This window comes from Perissodus microlepis, chromosome 12 (genome assembly GCF_051167445.1).
Source record: "Perissodus microlepis isolate ML-2025 ecotype Zambia chromosome 12, ASM5116744v1, whole genome shotgun sequence".
Taxonomy (NCBI): domain Eukaryota; kingdom Metazoa; phylum Chordata; class Actinopteri; order Cichliformes; family Cichlidae; genus Perissodus; species Perissodus microlepis.
The window spans coordinates 19551929-19570486 of NC_140472.1; the positions used below are offsets into that span (position 1 = coordinate 19551929).

The following is an 18558-nucleotide window of genomic DNA, read 5'->3' on the forward strand; positions in this document are numbered from 1 at the left end:
TGAAAGCTACAACAGGTGCACTGCAGAGGTAACAAGACCACCTGCATAAGGGAATGGTTTTGCAAATGGTTACTAGAATATTGCTCTCTTTATCACTAACTGATTTTTCTCTAGTATCGCTTTTGCTAGTGTTCTTGATGGCACCTGCAGCCCATCATGCCATCCCAAGAAGTTCTGCTGTGTCTCCCTGCTCAGGAGATAGGCGGTTACTCAAGGAGAGCTGTGCAGGGCAGTAGAAAGCCACGAACCCAGCATCAGCACCAGTATCTGCTCCTGTAAAAGCCCTACAAAATGATTCCCTGGAAACTGCACAGCTGCATGTTACTAAATGAACTGTCAGAAACACTAATATTGGTATTGATAGTCTTTTAAAAAGACATGTCACGGACATGCAGTACACACCAAGCAGCAGTGTCTTTTCAGTGTTTATTGAGTTTCTGATCTATCAATGCCATCATATCAGACACTTCCATTATGGTAAGGCACAGGTTTGTTCAGAGAAAACACTGATCTTATGTACAGCAAATGTGTGGACGTGGTACATACAAACAACTCTTTCTTAGCCTGAATGACCAGCCAACAATTGGTCCAATAAAAAAAAAACAAAAAAACAACAACAACAAAAAAACAAACAAAACTGGTTTCATTCATTTCAAAGCCCTTTTTGTTATAGAAGATTCAAAAGATAAAGCCAACATTTTGCAATGCAATATGAAATGTAACGTCATACCAAAATCTTAAAAAATAAAAATCGTAAGGGAAAAAAAAGAAAATAGATTTCAAAAACATGTCATTGAATACAGATTCAAGGTAATGCCTGGAAATGCCTGCAGAGTACTGACTTGACTAGCATCTTGTGAGCCGTGAACTAAAAGTTTACAATTACACCTTTACCTTGGTATGACGACAAGTCTTTCTTACAAAGTGGTAACAAAAAATAAAATGAATCCTGCTGCCCCTAAATCTAATAGTTAGTTCCTGTTGTGCATAATTTAAGATCATAATTGGTCACGTGATTGTCCAATAGAAATTTAGGTCCAACAAGAATTCCCTTGATAAAACCAGACAAAGTATTCAGCGGGAATATAATCTGCTTCAGTTTATAAAAAGATGGTAGTACAAACAGCCCTGCTGTTTGAAGCTGGAGGAACTGACCATGCCTGAAATACTGCATACATCTCAGGTGTACAGGTGTAATAATAGTAATAGTTATCACATTATGGTCCACTTCAAGGGGAATATTTAGTACAAATTTTGAAAATAAAAGGAAAAACAAAGAAACTAAGTACCAGCACTGACTTTAATCGGCACCATAGAAAAGAACTAAAATTTTAAAAAAGTTCACAGATTATATTTTGCTGTTAACAGGTTGACTTTACACTACATAGTCCCTTCACAGGGTCATTATAAAAGCTATAGGTGGAACCAAATTGTAAATAAAAGCACTATATCTCACATTTTACTATTTTAATCAAATAAGGAAGGAAAAAAAGTGCAAAAAGACAGTAATGTGTGACCAAACTGAAACTACTGGAGTCTAAGATGATGTTCTTTTATGGTGTAAGAGGAAAGGCACCTTACGATTAACTATCACTGAATCTCGTCACATAATCAGACCCCTGTTAGCGTGTGGGATATCAGATACACAACTAGCGCGTGACAGAGAGCTCTATATACTGTTAATATACTATAATATACTGTTACATTTTTTTGCCTGCCTTCATGTAATGTTACAAAAGCCCTCCGAAAACCTTTGTTAACGTCACTACCCCCCATCCTTCCTGTTACTCTCCCTGTAAACTAATGACAGAGAGTTAAAAAAGAAAAAGAAAAACCTACGTTTGGTCAGTTTCTGTAATTACAGCGGATCAGCTGTGTTTCACTTTAACTTCCAAATGTCCTTGGTCCAATTTTTTATTTTTTTTTTTAAAAATCAGTAGGTTGCTCTTAAAGAGTCATTAACCACAGTCCTGTATATAAAAAAAAGTTTACTCTACAACATTATTTTATGATCTTGTGAAGCTAAAATAAACAAAAAACAGAGGCTCAAAGACAGCAAACAACAGAAAGAAACAAAAGGGAAAGAATACAGCAAAGATTCAGGAGATACGAGGAGGAAGGCACAGATTTTCAGAGCTGAGGCTAGAAGTCAGAGGTAGAAGAGGTCACAGACAGCGAAAAAAAGGGAGGAAAAAAATGTTATGAAGGGAAGACGTGTGATGAAATGTCTATCTGTCCTTTGATCCGAGCTTCTCGATCAAGTCGTGCAGGGGAGCGAGCTCTCGCCGGTCAATGAGGTTGAACTCCTGTAAGAAAAAAGTTTTTAAAAATTACACATGTATTGCAGATTAGTTTCTAAGATATATTTTATATAAGTTTAATTCAATGGTTCTCAGACCTCATGGATAGACACAATGTGAATGATTAATGTAAACATTATTTATCTATTTAGGACAAAACTAGACAGGGAACCTTTAAGTTTACAGTGTAAAACTATAAAATAAAAGTGTAGCATTTACTAAAGCTCAAAAATAAAATTTCTCTCCACAACCAACACAAGGCCAGTACTATGAACCAGGATTTGGGTAATTTCTGGGTTAACTTTGGTTTCTGTACTATGAGGATGGTTCACTTCTTACCAAGGTATCCTGGTCATTTACGCTGAAGAAATAACCTTATGTCCGAGATTAGGAATGGATTCATGGAAGATACCTCAGGCCTCCATGCTCAGATAGCAGGAGCATCTAAAGTTTTTTTTAGTAACTTCTAAAGTCTATGTCTGTCCACGCTGAACATCAGTCATAAAAGATAGATTTTAAGACACGACTGTATTCACTGACCGCCCGGCCTTCCTGGCTTCAAACGGGCTCGACTTTATTAACACAGCAGGTCTTTTCCCATCATACTGACTGCACATTCACACAGGACCTTAATACTGTACTGCTCTACTGTGCTTTTCCTATTACAGACACACATACAGCTGCTTTGTCTGCATTATAGTTTTATCTTCTGTAAATTCAACTGCTTTGGTGACAGTAGACCTAGGCATGTTTGTGATGGCTGCCAACACCACCCCTTTAACATGAGTGCTAGATTCATAAACCCTGGGTTAACCTAATGAGTTAACAACCATATTCGTGTGAACGCTTATCCTGACTGCTAATGGAATCCTGCGTATGTCGAGCTTTCTTTGCAGGCGATGGCCTCTTATTATTGTTGTTGAAGCAGTTAGAGCATCAGTACCTGCACTAAAACTGGCATTTAGCATCAAGCACGTGTGACGCAAGACACTTAAGTACATTATGTATAGTCTATGATAAAAAGACATCTTAACAGCACATAGTATTTACTGCCACACCCTATTAAGATGTGGTTTTATCTTGTTCTGCAACTGAGAGTAGCTCAGTTTATTCCTGTGTTTGAGCAATGTCAGCTATTGTGACAAGTGTGGTCTGTGAAGGTGTTTAAATATCAATTTGAATCTTTTTTTTTTCCTCAAAAGTGACTTTTTTTCCCTGTTTGGCTCTTCACATTACTTTTTTTTTTTTTTATGTGGACATTACCACATTTAAGGATCTTGAAGAGAACCGTATGGACAAAAATAGCCGTGCAGGCACACGCAGCACACTGCTGAACAGAAATAAACCGGGAGGCCAAAGAAGTCGCCAATCACAGTTTCACTTAAAAGTTAATGTGCAGTGGACGCCAGAGAATTAGTGTGCACATGATCAAGATGAAAAGGATGAGAAGAGGGAGCTAACTTTCTAATTATGGCTTTCAGCAGAGTAATGACTACTATTTCTACATGGAGGTGTGTGTACATACAAACATTTCAGGAGGATTTTAACTACATCTGTCTTCTCCACAAGAGTCTTGCAGCAAGATACTCATGTCAGGCGAATGTGCATGAGTCACATGTATTCTAATTTAACTGCTTACAGACTGAGTTAGCATTGCAAAAATATGTGGTATCAGTTATGGAAGTGGCTCAATGTAGATATATATTACAAGAAGTTGTAACTATCTTAAAAATGCTTTTATTCAAACCTGAGCCAAGTGGAAACAGTTTCAGAAACATTATTAGTTCCCCCTCACAAAGATTACTCAACCAACAGTAAGAGAAAAAATGACTCGGGACTCTTTAGATCAGTATATATAAATAACGGTCCAGGTATGAAAGGGGCTGTAGAACCACAAACCACCTACCTGAACAAAGAAAATGAAGTGCTTGAAGGAGGTGTTGAGGTGGGCCTCCTCCTGCAGCTGCATCACAGAGTCAAAATGCTGGTGGTAGATGTGAGCGTAAACCCTGAACAGGCGCTTCAGGATGGTTTTGGCCACAGACATGAAATTCTTGGGAAAGGGAACTCCTGTAGGGGAGAAGGGGTTGGAAAATGCTGATGTCAAGAGAAGAGTATGCGCTGCCTCAATGTCCACTATGTATTTCATCCTAAATCCAGAGGATTTCTGGACTTTTAGCTCATTTGCCTAGCTTAAAAATGTATGTTTAGATATAAAACTACAATGCTGATAGTTAAAGTGATACTTTTCCAGTTTAAAGGTGATAGTATCACATTCACAGACAGACTGGCAGCAGGAACTGTAACCTTCTCATGTGCTGTCTTCCAGTTTTAAAACCTCAGCTGTAGAAAATGAACAAAGAGAAAGCTTGTTTGTCTAAGGGGCTTCTTGGCATCAGTCTGCTCCTCAGCATGCAAGACACAGTTTAGCTGGACTGAAGTCATGTGACTGGCTTGGACCGCCAACACCATTATCCTGCTGCCCTTGGTTATCTTGTCTGTATGTTTAGGATTGCATTGCTTTAAATGCCAAGTGTGCAGCTAAAAAACTTATTTCTGCTCTTTGGTCTTTTTTTCCAAAAACACAGAAGACCAATAACACCATAATTAAATCATTCTCACAGGCTACAAATAAAGTCAAAGGGAACATCCCTCTATCTGTTAAACACAAACAAAAGCTTTAAGTTTTGTTAAAACTCACCGATCTTGGAGGGGAAAAGTGTCTCATCATCCAGCTGATCCTGCACCCAAGTCATCAAATAGTCAATGTACTTGGGTGCAGAGCATTTGATGGGCTTCTTAATATTGGTGCCGTCAGCCCAGTGATACTCATACCTTCAGAGAAAGAACAAAATCAGTAGTCATCTCTCAGATTACCACCTTGATTCACTAGTTAAACTGGACTTGCTGAAGAAAAATGAGAGATCGGCATATAACTGTGTATCTGTCAGGACAGTGGAACGTCATCTGGTAGCTGACAGGCCAAAAAAAGAACAGAAGAGGGAAATGCAGAAGTTTCGTAGTCTTGATGGCGGCTATGTCAACAGGAAGTGAACCCCCCTCGTCTCTTCCTCCTGATTAGAGACTGAGCGCAGAAAGTCTTGGCAGGACAGAGGATAGGGGAAGAGTCTAACTAAACAGCTTCTACAGGGTCCACGAGCAAGATTTAATTCCCGTGTTCCTCATGTGACATTCAGATGACTGATTTGAAGCTGATTTAACTTAACCATCTCACCACTCAAAATGTGATCTGGGAATCTGATTCTGCAGTTAACTCAGGACATCAGGTCTTAACAGCTGGACCAGGTCTCTTATGTAAAAGAAAGCTATTTTTATCTCAGTGACACTTCCTGGTAAAACAACGGCAAATAAATAGATAAAATTTAATTGTGGAGATGATAAAACACAGGAAGTGGACCCGCATGAAATGAGTCAGCTGAATTTTGCTTCATCTGACACACAGTGCAAAACAGATTTAGCTTTTTCTTTTTGTTGGTCTTTTTTTTTTTTTTTTGGTATCAAACACTAAAAAATGTTTCTCTCATAGCTCAATAATAACCCAAGTCTTAAAAGTCAAAAATCCACTTCTCTGAAATGTAAAAATATATAAATAATCTCAAGTACAGTCAAAGGTCAAAATAAGATGTATATGAAATTTAAACTAAGGCATAAAAATTTACCTTTACTCTGCCTCTGAGTTTTGCTGGCTGGTCTAAATTTCTATTGGCTTGTGAAAAAAAGTTTTAACGTTTTGTTTTTAATTAAATTAATCAATACAATCTAATGTTATCAAACTTTTTATTGTGTTTGTATTGCAGGTCTGTTTTTAGTCACAAATGTGGCTCACATTTCCATGGCAACACCTACGTGCTACAGAGTAACGTGTTAAATGAAGCACTGGAGCAAAGAATTTGTGTCGAGAATTTTTTATAATCAAATTACTTGACTAATCGCTGCAGCCCTAGTCTCGGTGTTGTTGCGTTGAATTGATAAATCTTACAGATGGCTCTTGACATTACCCATATACGCATGACAGTGGGCCATCGTGTACGTCATTAACCACACAAATCGATAAAGCAACTAAACACCCGTGGTTTTCCTGCTGTGTCACAAAGTGACTTCAGTTAAATATGCCCTAGTGAAAATACTTACTCTAAATTAAGAGCACAAACATGAGGAGGACAATGACTGGCGTTACCTTGGTCCTGCAGACATCACGGAGCAGCTCGTCTCGGTGCAGAACTCGGTGATGGTACCGTACAGCATGTTGATCTGGTTGAAGAAATCCACCGCTAATGGAAAGAGTAAATTCTTATTTGTTTTATCCAGAATTTATGCATGTTATTATTATGATGAAAGAACTGGGAGGGAGGGTTTGCAACAAATTAGATTATAATATGTATTTTAGTATCATCTACACTCACAGTTTAATAGATTTAAAAGCACAAAATGCACATAAGCAATATATTTAAACATACCATATTTTATTAGAGATAATATATAAAACATGTAATTCGACAATCCCTGCTTAATGCAACAACCAATTATTTACCAGTTTGCAAGCTGTGTGCACTCTTCTATGACCCTACTACTCTTTTCACACCACAGGGTGGTGCAAATGTGCAGCACCTGTACAGAACTATTTTATTTATGATTCATACTAACACTGGGCACAGGTACAAACTTTAACTGGTTAGTTGGATACTGTGTGTGCAGGCTCATTGTACTAAGTCACTCACTATTCACTGCAATCCATTCATTGAGATCCTCTCCTTCTGGCAGCATGACAGCCTGTCTCAGGTTTCCGCTACCCAGCGTTGCCTCTGCATGTTTCAGCAGCTCATACTGGTGGGAGCCCTCTGGGATGTTCTTCTTCGGCTTGAAGGTCTTAGATGAGCGACTACCACTGGAAAGAAATCAAAGTGGATCTAAGAAATATTGTCTTCACGGTGGTCATGTGGCACAGGCCATATCTGTCTGCCCCCTCTCCCCTGCGGGGTTAACATCTGGCCTTCAAATGTTGACAATGTAATTTTTACATCTTAAATATCTGATATCTGATAAATATACTGTTAACTGGACATGTTGATCTGTCTGTGTCTGATCCCTGCATGGCTGACTTTCATGTGTTTTCCTTCCTCTTTTATTTTTTTCCTTTATAAGGTCTTTTGGGGTAAGACTGTCTAATCAAATGGGTAACAGGACATTGAGCTGAACATAATAAAGACTGAACTTGTGATAGTGAACTATATAAACAACAGACTTTTGTCTAAAGTGTTGTTTTTAAAAGGCTAATCTTAGAGCAGATCCTCTTCCTGGGCCTTGATCAGGAGGACTCCTATTCATGTGTGCATTCAGCAGATGCAAGCTTGGTGGTGGGCATCTATGAACTTCACGCTGAATCCAAACTCGTGATGGATGACCGCTGCAGCGTTTGCTATCAAACCAAAAACTTTGGTTTCCACAGCGTCAGAGCCGTGACTCAACCACATCATAGTGTATACCCACTGACAGGAAATGCACCAGTGTCACGGTATTACTGTAAACAACGGAAACTTAATTAGCGGCGTTGCTTTACACTTTATAACAACCCAGCGACATTAGACCTCCAAAGGTGTGGCTCATGACTAAAAATTGAATGTCTAGCATCGCTTAAGTCAATTAGAGAGTGACTATATGAGCTAAGCTGGCTAACCAAACGCGAGTTAGCGCTGCTCACCAGGCTAGCAAAGTTAGCACGTACTAACTCACTACTCTAAAAAGTTATAGTTCGTGAGTTGTGGCGAACTGTAAATCAACAGTTTCCCGATCATGTTACAATCATCAGTGGTAGCTCTGCGTAAGAAATGGGTGACTTTAACATAACTTAAAACTATACTAAGACTGGGATGCGGTTAGCTGACTTCTTTATGTAGCGGTGTCTTATTTTATCGCCGCTTACTTCCCTTGACTGAACTTCGTAGAAGCGCAGCTAACATTAACCGCAAGCTCCGGCTGTAACTCAACAAGCGCTTAAAAAAAATAATTTTTTTTTACTTACAACAGGAAGCTCATCTTGGCGCAGGAATCGTTTAAGACCCTCGATTTGAACTCTTGAAGCTGGTTTAATAAACAAAAACGCGTTTTAGAAGTACACTGTGCGAGGCACTTGTCAGTGGTGCCTGCTAACAGCAACAGTGAAGGCTAACATGAACTGCACCCACAGACCCTCTTCCTCTGTCTGCTGTCTGCAGCAGCGCAACCGGTAGTCTGTCGCCCCCTTCAGGCTGCCTGTGGGTACTACTACGTACATATTCCAAGATCAAGAACTTTCTGTCAGAAAGCTGTTACTTTCTTATGTGTCATCCTGGAGCACTGTGACATACTGTGACACTGTAATACTGTGACATAGAACATTCCCCTTAAGTTCTATATGATTTTTTGATTGTTTAATATGAGGACAGTGAGACAGCAGTGAGTTGTGAGTTTGAAGACAAAGTTAGAGAGGTAGGGCTGAGAGGGTTTGGACATGGTGCAGAGAAGAGATAGTGGATATACTGGACAAAGGAAGGTGAATATGAAGCTGTCAGCCAGGAGAAAAAGAGGAAGACCTCAGAGAAGGTTCATGGATGTAGCGAAGGAGGACATGAAGAGGGCTGGTGTGACAGAGGTAGATCCTAGGGACAGGGTGACACAGAGTCAGATTTCAAATCAAACTATGGATATGTGATCTAAGTGCAGACTGTCAGCTTAAATCTTTTCCATTTTCAGTCAAATAACAAGCTATTTCATGGCCAGGTGAGGCCTGTTCCCTCATTATAGCAAAACTAATTAAGCCGATAAAAGATCTGGAGTAAAAGGTCTAAAGTCTTGGATTTGCATTTGGAACTCGCAATATGAGTCAAAAAAGACATATCAGTGCAGGTGAAGGCATCATTAGTCTGGAAACACAAACTTATCAGAGAGATATCAAAATATAAAATAAATAAATATATAAATGTATATATATAAATAAAATAAATAAATCTTTGGATATATGAAACAAGATGAACTTGTACCTGAAAGATGGAGAAGAGAAGAGAGACAGCATATGATCTGAAGCATACAACATTATCTGTCAGAGAACCTACATATTCATTAATATAGCCCACCCTGCATGTGCTCTCCAGATAAGGAACTACAGTACATCTCGGTACTCTCCAAGCTCTAAGCTAGGCTGTTAGCTTGTGGTTACACCAAAGAGTGAGAACAAACAGTGGCAAACAGAGAACAGATCAGTGTGTTTCAAAAGGTTCAGTCAGGTATTACATTTTTCCACAAAACCTCCAGCAGACACTAGGGTTAACTCCCCAAAATCTACTGCCTTAGAAATGTTTTTCCTTTAAGAGCCCACAGTTTGAAATAAACATGAGTACAGATAAGACCTACATTTAATCAAGTGCTTTACTAAAGTACAATTCTTGTTATGTGTACACAAGTGAGTATTTAAATGTATAAAAATCTGCTTTAATACATCCAATAGATAAATGTGCCATGTATGCCATTATATTTGTAGTTGTTTTTTGTTATGGTTTCAGAAAAAGCTGCCAATAGGGAATAAAGTAATTACAATGGCTCAACTTGACCAAGAAAGCCATGATAATCATTTAGTAATCTAATAATAACAATCCAGTTTCAGTGTTGGTTTTAGTTTTCTTATTATAATGTGGGTGTTAAGAGTTAGAAGCAAGATTTAGGAAGTTCAGAAAATGTATTACAATACAAACACAACACTTCATTTGATAGACTCGATATTAATTTACACCAAAGCCTCATTAAGCTGTCTACACTGCCAAAAAGTAAGAATGTTTTCTGTTTATTTTTTATTTCAGTCAGTCTTGTAAGTACAAATTATTGTTTCTGATTTTTTTCTCAAATGTTTATTTTTATTTTGGTTAATAAACGTGTCCATGAACAAATTTCTGAAAAGTGACACAGACAACCAAAAAGTCATGAGTAAAATGAAAGTCGGTCAACTCGATGAGTGCAAAGCGTCCTGTGGCTGCAGAACAAGCCCAAATCATCACCCCTCCACCACCGTGCCTGACAGCTGCTATGAGGTGTTTGTGCTAATTTGTTGTGTTTGATTTATGACAAACATGGTGCTTTCTCCTGGCAACTCTTCCAAACTACATTTATAGTATGAAGAACAACTCTATAGTTCCTTGTTGCCTGTAGCCTTTGTCAGAGTCCTCAGATGTTTGCTCTTCTTCGTGCACCTCAGAAGTGGGCGAAGCTGAACCAGAAACCTCTAACCTGTTTCCACAAGGGTAGAGGGAAAAAGAAGCCATGATTGTTCACTTTTTACTAACTGTACTGTAATGACCTTTAACATTTAGCATGCTCACTGAAGCCTGTAGAGTCTGTGATGGAGTTCTTGGGTTTTTGCAGTGTCTCTGAGCATTGCAGGGTGTGACTTTGGCCTGCGGTGAAAACTGCAAAAAGTTCTGTGAAAATACAAAACAATTAAGTTAGTTTTGCAAGTATATAATATGCTTACTTTTTTTTTTTATGAATTAGCTTTTAATTCAGTTGATTCAAATGTTTTTACCACACCTAGACTTGGTTTCAATGTTGTTTTAGTTAACTATGATGATCCTGGTTGTTTGAACGTGGAAACTGTACGTGAAAAATACCTTTAAAGGTCTAAAAACAACAACAACAACTCTGGCCTGGTACCGCTCATGAACTTCCACGCCTGTGCCACGCAGGGCTGCTGTAAAGGGGCAGGGCTCTGGTATCCGCAGCAGAGGGCTGGTGACTGATAGCAGTGACGTAGGCAGCTTGCACGAGCGGGGGGAGGTGTTTAAAGCCGCTCTGCTCCTCTTCCTCCTTCCCAGCCTCTCTCCGTCAGACCCGGGGTTTCGTAACCGGCGCTGTAGCTGTGTCTCGTCTTCTGTGAGCCGGTGAGAAATGGCAGCGCTCAGGACTCTCAGGAAACTGTGCCAGCACACACAGCACCAAGTCTGTAAACTGCACACGTCCGCCTCGAGGTGAGTCTCCTCCGCACATCTGCTGCGATCTGAGCGGCTTTAACGGTCATTTTACGACCTCTGAGGCGGCTCTGTTACCTCACTCGGTGGGAGTGTTTGCTTCTTTTTTGTTTTTCTTTTTTCCGTGTGCCCACTTGTTTGTAGGCTTTTGTGTACGCGGATGAGGTCGCAGGGCTTTATTCTGCTGGCTTTTATTGTTTTATTGCACTAAACGTCCTCAGTGGAACACATTTCGCAGCGCCCCCAGCGTCAAGCCGGTAATATTGCAGGTGTAGATGAGGTGTGGGGGGGCTGGCTGATGAAATCTGTGTGAATGCTTGCACCCAGTGGCAGGCTTCAGGTGGAGTTCGAGATGTAGTTGTGCACACCCTGGGAAAAATGAACACGCAGGTCAGATCTGATCACATGGTCTGTAAAACCTGATATAACACGCTGAGAGTAATGCTGCAGCAGCCAGTCAGCAAGTGTCTGCATGTGCAGGTATTTATTGGAAACGTGCTGAGTGCAGTATGACTACATGCAATTAACTAATCTTTCACACACACAAAAAACTACTCCTAAATCTCGTGGGTCCTGCACATGATCTGCGTGATTTACAAAGACACAAGGCTGATAATTTAGGACATATGTGTGTGTGATTATCTTACATCACTGCTTGTGAAATTAGATCTGGTGGGATCACGTTACTTCAAGTTAATTTCATTTATATGCGAGGAAAATTTCTGCAAACTCAGCTGCGAGAGGTACTAGTGCTGTGTTGTCATGTGCAGAGTAAACAATAACAAAAGATAAACATTATGAACATGAGTTATTCAAACATTTGTAAAGAGAGATCTTTCCTCAGCCTGTCGGGGGATTTGAACTTCTATTAGCCCTGTAACCTCGACACATTGCGTCTGGGGCCTGATATACTGGTCCCATTCTCCCCAATACACTCAATCCTTTTCTCTGAGGATTTAATTACTTTGGACAGGATAAAAGTGACGGTTACATCATTGTCGATGGCTCATTACTCTTCAGTTATTAGCCCCTCCGCTCTGCTTGTCATTATATAACGGATAACCATCTTTGACACTTGTGTAAAGAGGACAAAACGGTGCGGCAGCAGTCTGTACAGTCCTGAATACTGTACATGAGTTTTAACCATCGAATATCTCCGACCATGCCTGATGGTTAGACGCTCAAAGAGCCTGACTTTCCTTGCTTGTTTCTACCAGTTTACTATACATATTGAAACATAAGTGGTAGTAAAGCATGTGGCCCAGTCTAATGTCTAATTTTAGAGGCTAGAGCTGGTGCTTGGATTAAGTTTGAGATGAGTTTACATGAGTCCTAGTTGAAAGAATTTTGGCTTAGCTTTGGCGCTGCAGTGCAGTTATTTGTGCCATGTTGGCCAACGCTTTTCAATAAAGCTGTGTACAAATCTGTCAGGAATTAAACAATGAATCCCAGCTTCTTGATGCCCAATAACTTGTCTTCTGACCACAATTGTCTCGCCAACTCCCAGGCAGGAGGCGGTGGTCATCTCAGGAAAGAAACTCGCACGGCAAATTAGGGATGAGGTCCGGGCCGACGTAGAGGAATGGGTCTCAACCGGCCACCGAAGACCCCATCTGAGTGTTATTCTCGTGGGAGACAACCCAGCCAGCCACTCCTACGTCCTGAACAAGACACGGGCTGCGGCTGATGTCGGTAGGTGTTGGGTTTTTTTTTTTTTTGGTTTTTTTTTGGGTGGGGTGCACATTCCTCATACGTGTGATTGGCAAAACTGCAAATGTTCGCCTGTGAGCGGAGTTGTTTTCACACTTCGACCTCCCACAGGAATCTCAAGTGAGACGATTCTCAAGCACACGAACATCAGTGAGGAGGAGTTACTGGACTTGATCGATAAACTCAACACCGACCCCCGCGTGGACGGTCTACTGGTACAGCTGCCTTTGCCAGGTACAGAAAAACTGGGAAATCCTGCATTGGGAGTCGGGTTTGCGTACGTGTGCGTGGTGTCTAGAAATCCAGTATGACGGCTGAATGCAAGCTTTGGTGAACGTGTGTTTGCAGCGCCTACGTTGGAGCAGAAAACTGCCCACCTGCCTGCTGTCTCTTGCTTGGATTTTCTTTCATGCTGGAGGCAGAATTTGCTCTGAGAAACTGAATTTGACCTTATGACGGTGAGCAGAACGAGTTGATAAAGTTGTTTTGACTGTAACTCCCTTTTGTTTGGACAGAACACGTCGACGAGCGTGCAGTCTGCAATGCAGTTTCCCCAACCAAGGATGTGGACGGTTTCCACGTGGTCAACGTGGGCCGCATGTGCCTGGATCAGTCCACCATGCTCCCTGCCACTCCCTGGGGTGTCTGGGAAATTATTAAACGCACAGGTAACTATAGTGACCACCTTCTTCCTCTCAGATTCTTCAACAGCATTTTAACCCTATCTAAAAGATTGCAAATTTTCTTATCTTCCAGGTATTCCTACTTTTGGGAAGAATGTCGTGGTTGCCGGACGCTCCAAGAACGTGGGCATGCCCATCGCCATGTTGCTGCACACAGACGGCCGTCACGAGAGGCCCGGAGGTAGGACAGGATGTGTGTGCGCGCATTGCTGGGTGATAAAACTAAAGCGTGTGCACCCCTAACGCCTCTGTTCTCTGTGGCAGGTGACGCTACAGTCACAATTTCTCACCGATACACTCCAAAGGATCAACTTCGCCAACACACTAAAATTGCTGACATCATTGTGGCTGCCGCAGGTTGGTTGGTTGGTTGGTTTGTTAATCTTTTTTGTCTTTTTGCTGTACTTCACTAACTGTACTCTTTGTGCGTGTGTGTGCGTTACTGACCTTTCAGGGATTCCAAACCTCATCACTGCAGACATGATCAAAGAGGGAGCGGCTGTGATCGACGTCGGAATAAACAGAGTGCAGGACCCCGTCACTGGAAAGAGCCGACTGGTTGGGGATGTGGATTTTGAAGGTAAGGCTTGAGAGGGAGAACATATGTGAACACCTCAGTGCTCCACACAGGCATTTTGAATTGTGTTCCAATAAAACGTACTACAGGCAACCTTTTTCAACCCCCCCTCCCCCGCCCACGCTCTGTAACAGCTGTATCCTATTACAGTACCACTCAAGTTCAGTGAGCTTTTTAAAGCGACCCACTCTGCTAGCAAAACGAACCAATGACGTCGCTTCCTTCATGGAGGAAAGAGAATAAATAAATGTTTGATAAACAAACATTTGGCACAGACTTATACTTTGCTTCTTGGAAGCTGAACGTGATCATGTTTCTGGAGCACATGCTTGGCATCATGTTGCCTCATTACCTGTGTTATTTATAAAGTGACCTTTATGTTGTTTTCATATTATATTTATACACACGATGATGGGAGGAGCTGATTTCTGGAAAGTTCCATTTGGTGTATAAGGTCTTAATCGTCATACTTTTCCTGTGCACTTTCAGGTGTGAGACAGAAGGCGGGATTCATCACCCCAGTGCCAGGAGGCGTTGGCCCGATGACCGTGGCGATGCTGATGAAAAACACTGTCAAAGCAGCCAAGAATGTCCTCCTGTGTCCCCCACAGAGGATTCGCATGGCTGTTGCGTCCTAATTGGATCAAGACCACATCCCAGCAACAGTGACACATTCCACCGACGAGCCCACCCTCCACCTTCCCAACACTACAGTTATTATTTTTATTTTTTTTACTTGGAGCTACCTGCCATGCTCCCCTTGCACATGGACTGGAAAGATGATAGCCTCATGGCTCTCTTTCTGCTGATGTCGTTAACCTTTCATGACTTCAGGTCCAGCCATAATTAGACTGTTACATTCACTGATGCAGCAGCATGTTTAATGTAACAGTGTTTTCAGTATTTATCATTTGCATTGTGCTAGGCTTTAAAGAATTTTCTGAGATTATGTTATTTATTGGTACAGTGACGCAGTGTTTGAACATGAGTGAAAGCGGGTGGTGAGGATTAGCTTGCCGGGTGACTGAAGCCTTTCTGCTGTATGTCTTTCTATTAGTTTATCCTGATGTGCAAAGGGTGATAAGGGCTAATGTCATCAGGGGCAAGTATGTATATCCGTATACAAGCTTTAAAGATTCACAATTGCCTTTGAGAAATCTTTGAAATAAATATTACAAATGTCTCCTAATGATGTTTTTCTGTTACTTTTTAACCGCCAAGTAAATGATGTCCGTGTTTCCTGCACTTCTTTCTAGTTATTTTCTTTTCCTGTTTTGCTGTAACTGGATGCACCTCTCGCCTCGAGGAATGATCTTGGCGTTGAAGAGCAGTAAAGTTTGAGTTCACTGAGTTTGGCGCTCTGTCTCAGATTTACTGAATATACAAAAAATAATTACGACTGACTGAAATCAGAAGGGAGATCTGGGGGATTTGGGTATTCACTAAAATTAAATATTGGTGTTTTTACTTTGTTTCAAAATGTAGCTTAAAACAAAGGACAATGACCTCTGTCTTAATTAAAACCGACAGCATACACTCACTGGACATTAATAGGTATACTTTCCTAGCAATGGGTTGGACCCTCTTTTTACCTTCAGAACTGCATTAATTCTTTGTAGTCAGTTACATATTTATATACATTTATTTACTTATATAAAAAGTGAATAAAAAAAAAAAAAAAAACTAGTAAAAAAGAAGTGGATAGTTTGATAGTACTCATTACTTTTAATTTTCTGCTCTTGTGTTGAAGTTTGTGTCCCAGTTGCAGGTGGGTCACACATTGGCCTAAACCCTTTTATATGACAAACACAGATATAGGCTGCTTGTTTGTTTATTTGAATAAAATTTTCAAGGAAATACTTCGTCCTGTAGTTTGATTAGAGTGAAGATTTATAATTTGGGTGAGTCCCAGGGGATTTTTTTTGGTTGTTAAGTGGGCAGTAGCAGTCTGGTATTTGGAAATGAACCAAAACTGAAAGAAAAAACAACAAACAGACTGGAATTATTTAATTAATAAATATCTCAAATAAAATAAATAAGTAAGATAATAATAAAGGAATGTATTGACTATGTGCACGAGACAATGCTAACTTCCTGGTTTGAGACTGGATGTGGGGTTGTGCATTTCCGGTAGCTTTACTTTGCGGTCAATCGCTACTGCGAAGATATACTCCAAAATCATGTCCAAAACTCGAAAACGGAAAGATTGCGTTAAGTTACAAAGAGCAGAAGGTGGGAACACTCACCGCTGTTGTGTCATAAAAAATCGAATGATCAATTTTGACGTTTAAAGCATTTAGATCGATCAGTTGTTTACATCACTCAACACAAGCAGAACTGCATTACTGCAGCAGAAGACACATCGTCCACATTCAGAAGCACATCTCTGTATAATGACTGGTCTTATGATTTAAACAGGCAAATGTTCAGCATTCAAACTACAGGTGAAGAATAGTCAAACCAGATGTTTCCCCTGTATGTGAGGACTCAGGGCTGTGTGTCGGACAGGGTCGTCTGCAGTACGGGGCCCCACAGGGAACGGTTCTGGCTCCGTTCCTCTTCACCATCTACACTGCAGACTTCTCCCACAATTCCACCCAGTGCTTCCTGCAGAAGTTCTCTGATGACTCTGCAATAGTCGGCCTCATCACTGATGGGGACGACAAGGAGTACAGAGGACTGACCCAAGACTTTGTGGACTGGTGCCAGCTGAACTACCTCCAGATCAACGCCAGTAAAACCAAGGAACTGGTGGTAGACTTCCGCAGGCACAAGCATTCTCCACTGCAACCACTGAACATCCAAGGTATGGACATTGAGGCTGTGGACAGCTACAGGTACCTTGGTGTTCATCTGAACAACAGACTGGACTGGACTCATAACTCTGACGCCCTCTACAGGAAAGGGCAGAGCAGGCTGTACCTGCTGCGGAGACTCAGGTCGTGTGGAGTGGAGGGCCCACTCCTGAAGACCTTCTATGACTCTGTGGTGGCTTCTGCTATCTTTTATGGTGTGGTCTGCTGGGGCGGCAGCATCTCTGCCGGGGACAGGAAGAGACTGAACAGGCTGATCCGAAGGGCCAGCTCTGTTCTAGGATGCCCTCTGGACCCAGTGGAGGTGGTGAGTGACAGGAGAATGGCGGCTAAGCTGTCATCACTGTTGGACAACATCTCCCACCCCATGCAGCAGACTGTGACAGCACTGAGCAGCTCCTTCAGTGGGAGACTGCAGCACCCACGGTGTGGGACGGAGAGATTTCGCAGGTCTTTCCTCCCCACTGCTGTCAGACTCCACAATAAAGACTTTAACTGATCAAACACACACATCCACACATGTGCAATAACACTAAGTGCAATAATCTTTTCTGTCATTGTTGTATTTTTACTCAGTTGTATATAGCATTTGTATTCTATTTTTATCTTATTGTATATTTATTTTATTTTATTCTACTGTATATAGTATTTTATTTTATTCTATTCTGTACAGTTGTGTACTGTATTTATTCTTATTGTATCCTAATTTTTGCCTCATAACTTTTGCACTGTCCACTTCCTGCTGTGACAAAACAAATTTCCCACGTGTGGGACTAATAAAGGTTATCTTATCTTATCTTATCTTATCTTATCAGCTAGTCAAGTACACACCTACACAGCATGTTAACAAACCGTGAAAAAAGCCACACAAAAAATGAATGATTGCTGGTAACGGTTTCTATACATTAGTATTTACGAAGGGTATGTTGTGACTTACCTTCAAAATTACAGCGGTCCCTCGCTATAACGTGGTTCACCTTTCACCTCGCTGTTTCGCGGATTTTTTAGTGCAAGTTTGCATGCTTTTTTTTACGTCACATTGTGTCCTGCGTCCTAATCGCTGCAGACGATCTCCTCCGTGACGTCTCTCCTGTACAGTACAGAATCGCTGCATCGATTGCTAGCAGTGTGACTCTGAAGTGCAGTACTGTATGTCCACGAAACGTTTTGCACCGTCAAAAAATAAAATTGGCTACTTGATTTCACCTATCGCTGGTTATTTTTAGAACATAACACCTGCGATAAACGAGGGACAGCTGAGAAATATAACATTTGAATCCCTTTTCTCTTTTGCTCTGAGGAAAAATATCGACAAGTCGATGAACATCATTTACAGATATATTGGGTAAATGCCCAAGACATCTATAGAAATGTAAATCGCCGCTTGATTCATTCATTTGCTTAACTTGTTTTGGACCGTAAACCAGGCGCGAATAGGACACCGGAAACAAAGCTCCCCACAGG

The 18558-nt window shown here is 41.0% G+C and overlaps 2 protein-coding genes across 2 annotated transcripts; one reads left to right on the top strand and one right to left on the bottom strand.

Annotated features, from left to right (window-relative positions):
* Positions 1-412: 412 nt before the first annotated feature.
* LOC146376197 (MOB kinase activator 1A) lies at positions 413-8610 on the bottom strand. Its single transcript, XM_084946196.1, has 6 exons — positions 8341-8610; positions 7040-7206; positions 6499-6592; positions 5002-5135; positions 4207-4370; positions 413-2306 (listed from the first exon to the last, which is right to left on the bottom strand). Exons 1-6 carry the CDS (start codon positions 8352-8354, stop codon positions 2229-2231), a joined length of 651 nt encoding a protein of 216 aa, XP_084802322.1. The 5' UTR covers positions 8355-8610; the 3' UTR covers positions 413-2228.
* Positions 8611-11097: 2487 nt separating this feature from the next.
* Positions 11098-15470, top strand: mthfd2 (methylenetetrahydrofolate dehydrogenase (NADP+ dependent) 2, methenyltetrahydrofolate cyclohydrolase). Its single transcript, XM_084946197.1, has 8 exons — positions 11098-11311; positions 12819-13003; positions 13133-13255; positions 13537-13689; positions 13778-13885; positions 13969-14061; positions 14159-14284; positions 14771-15470. The coding sequence occupies exons 1-8, from the start codon at positions 11232-11234 to the stop codon at positions 14917-14919; spliced, it is 1017 nt and encodes a 338-aa protein (XP_084802323.1). The 5' UTR covers positions 11098-11231; the 3' UTR covers positions 14920-15470.
* The last annotated feature ends 3088 nt before the right edge of the window (positions 15471-18558 follow it).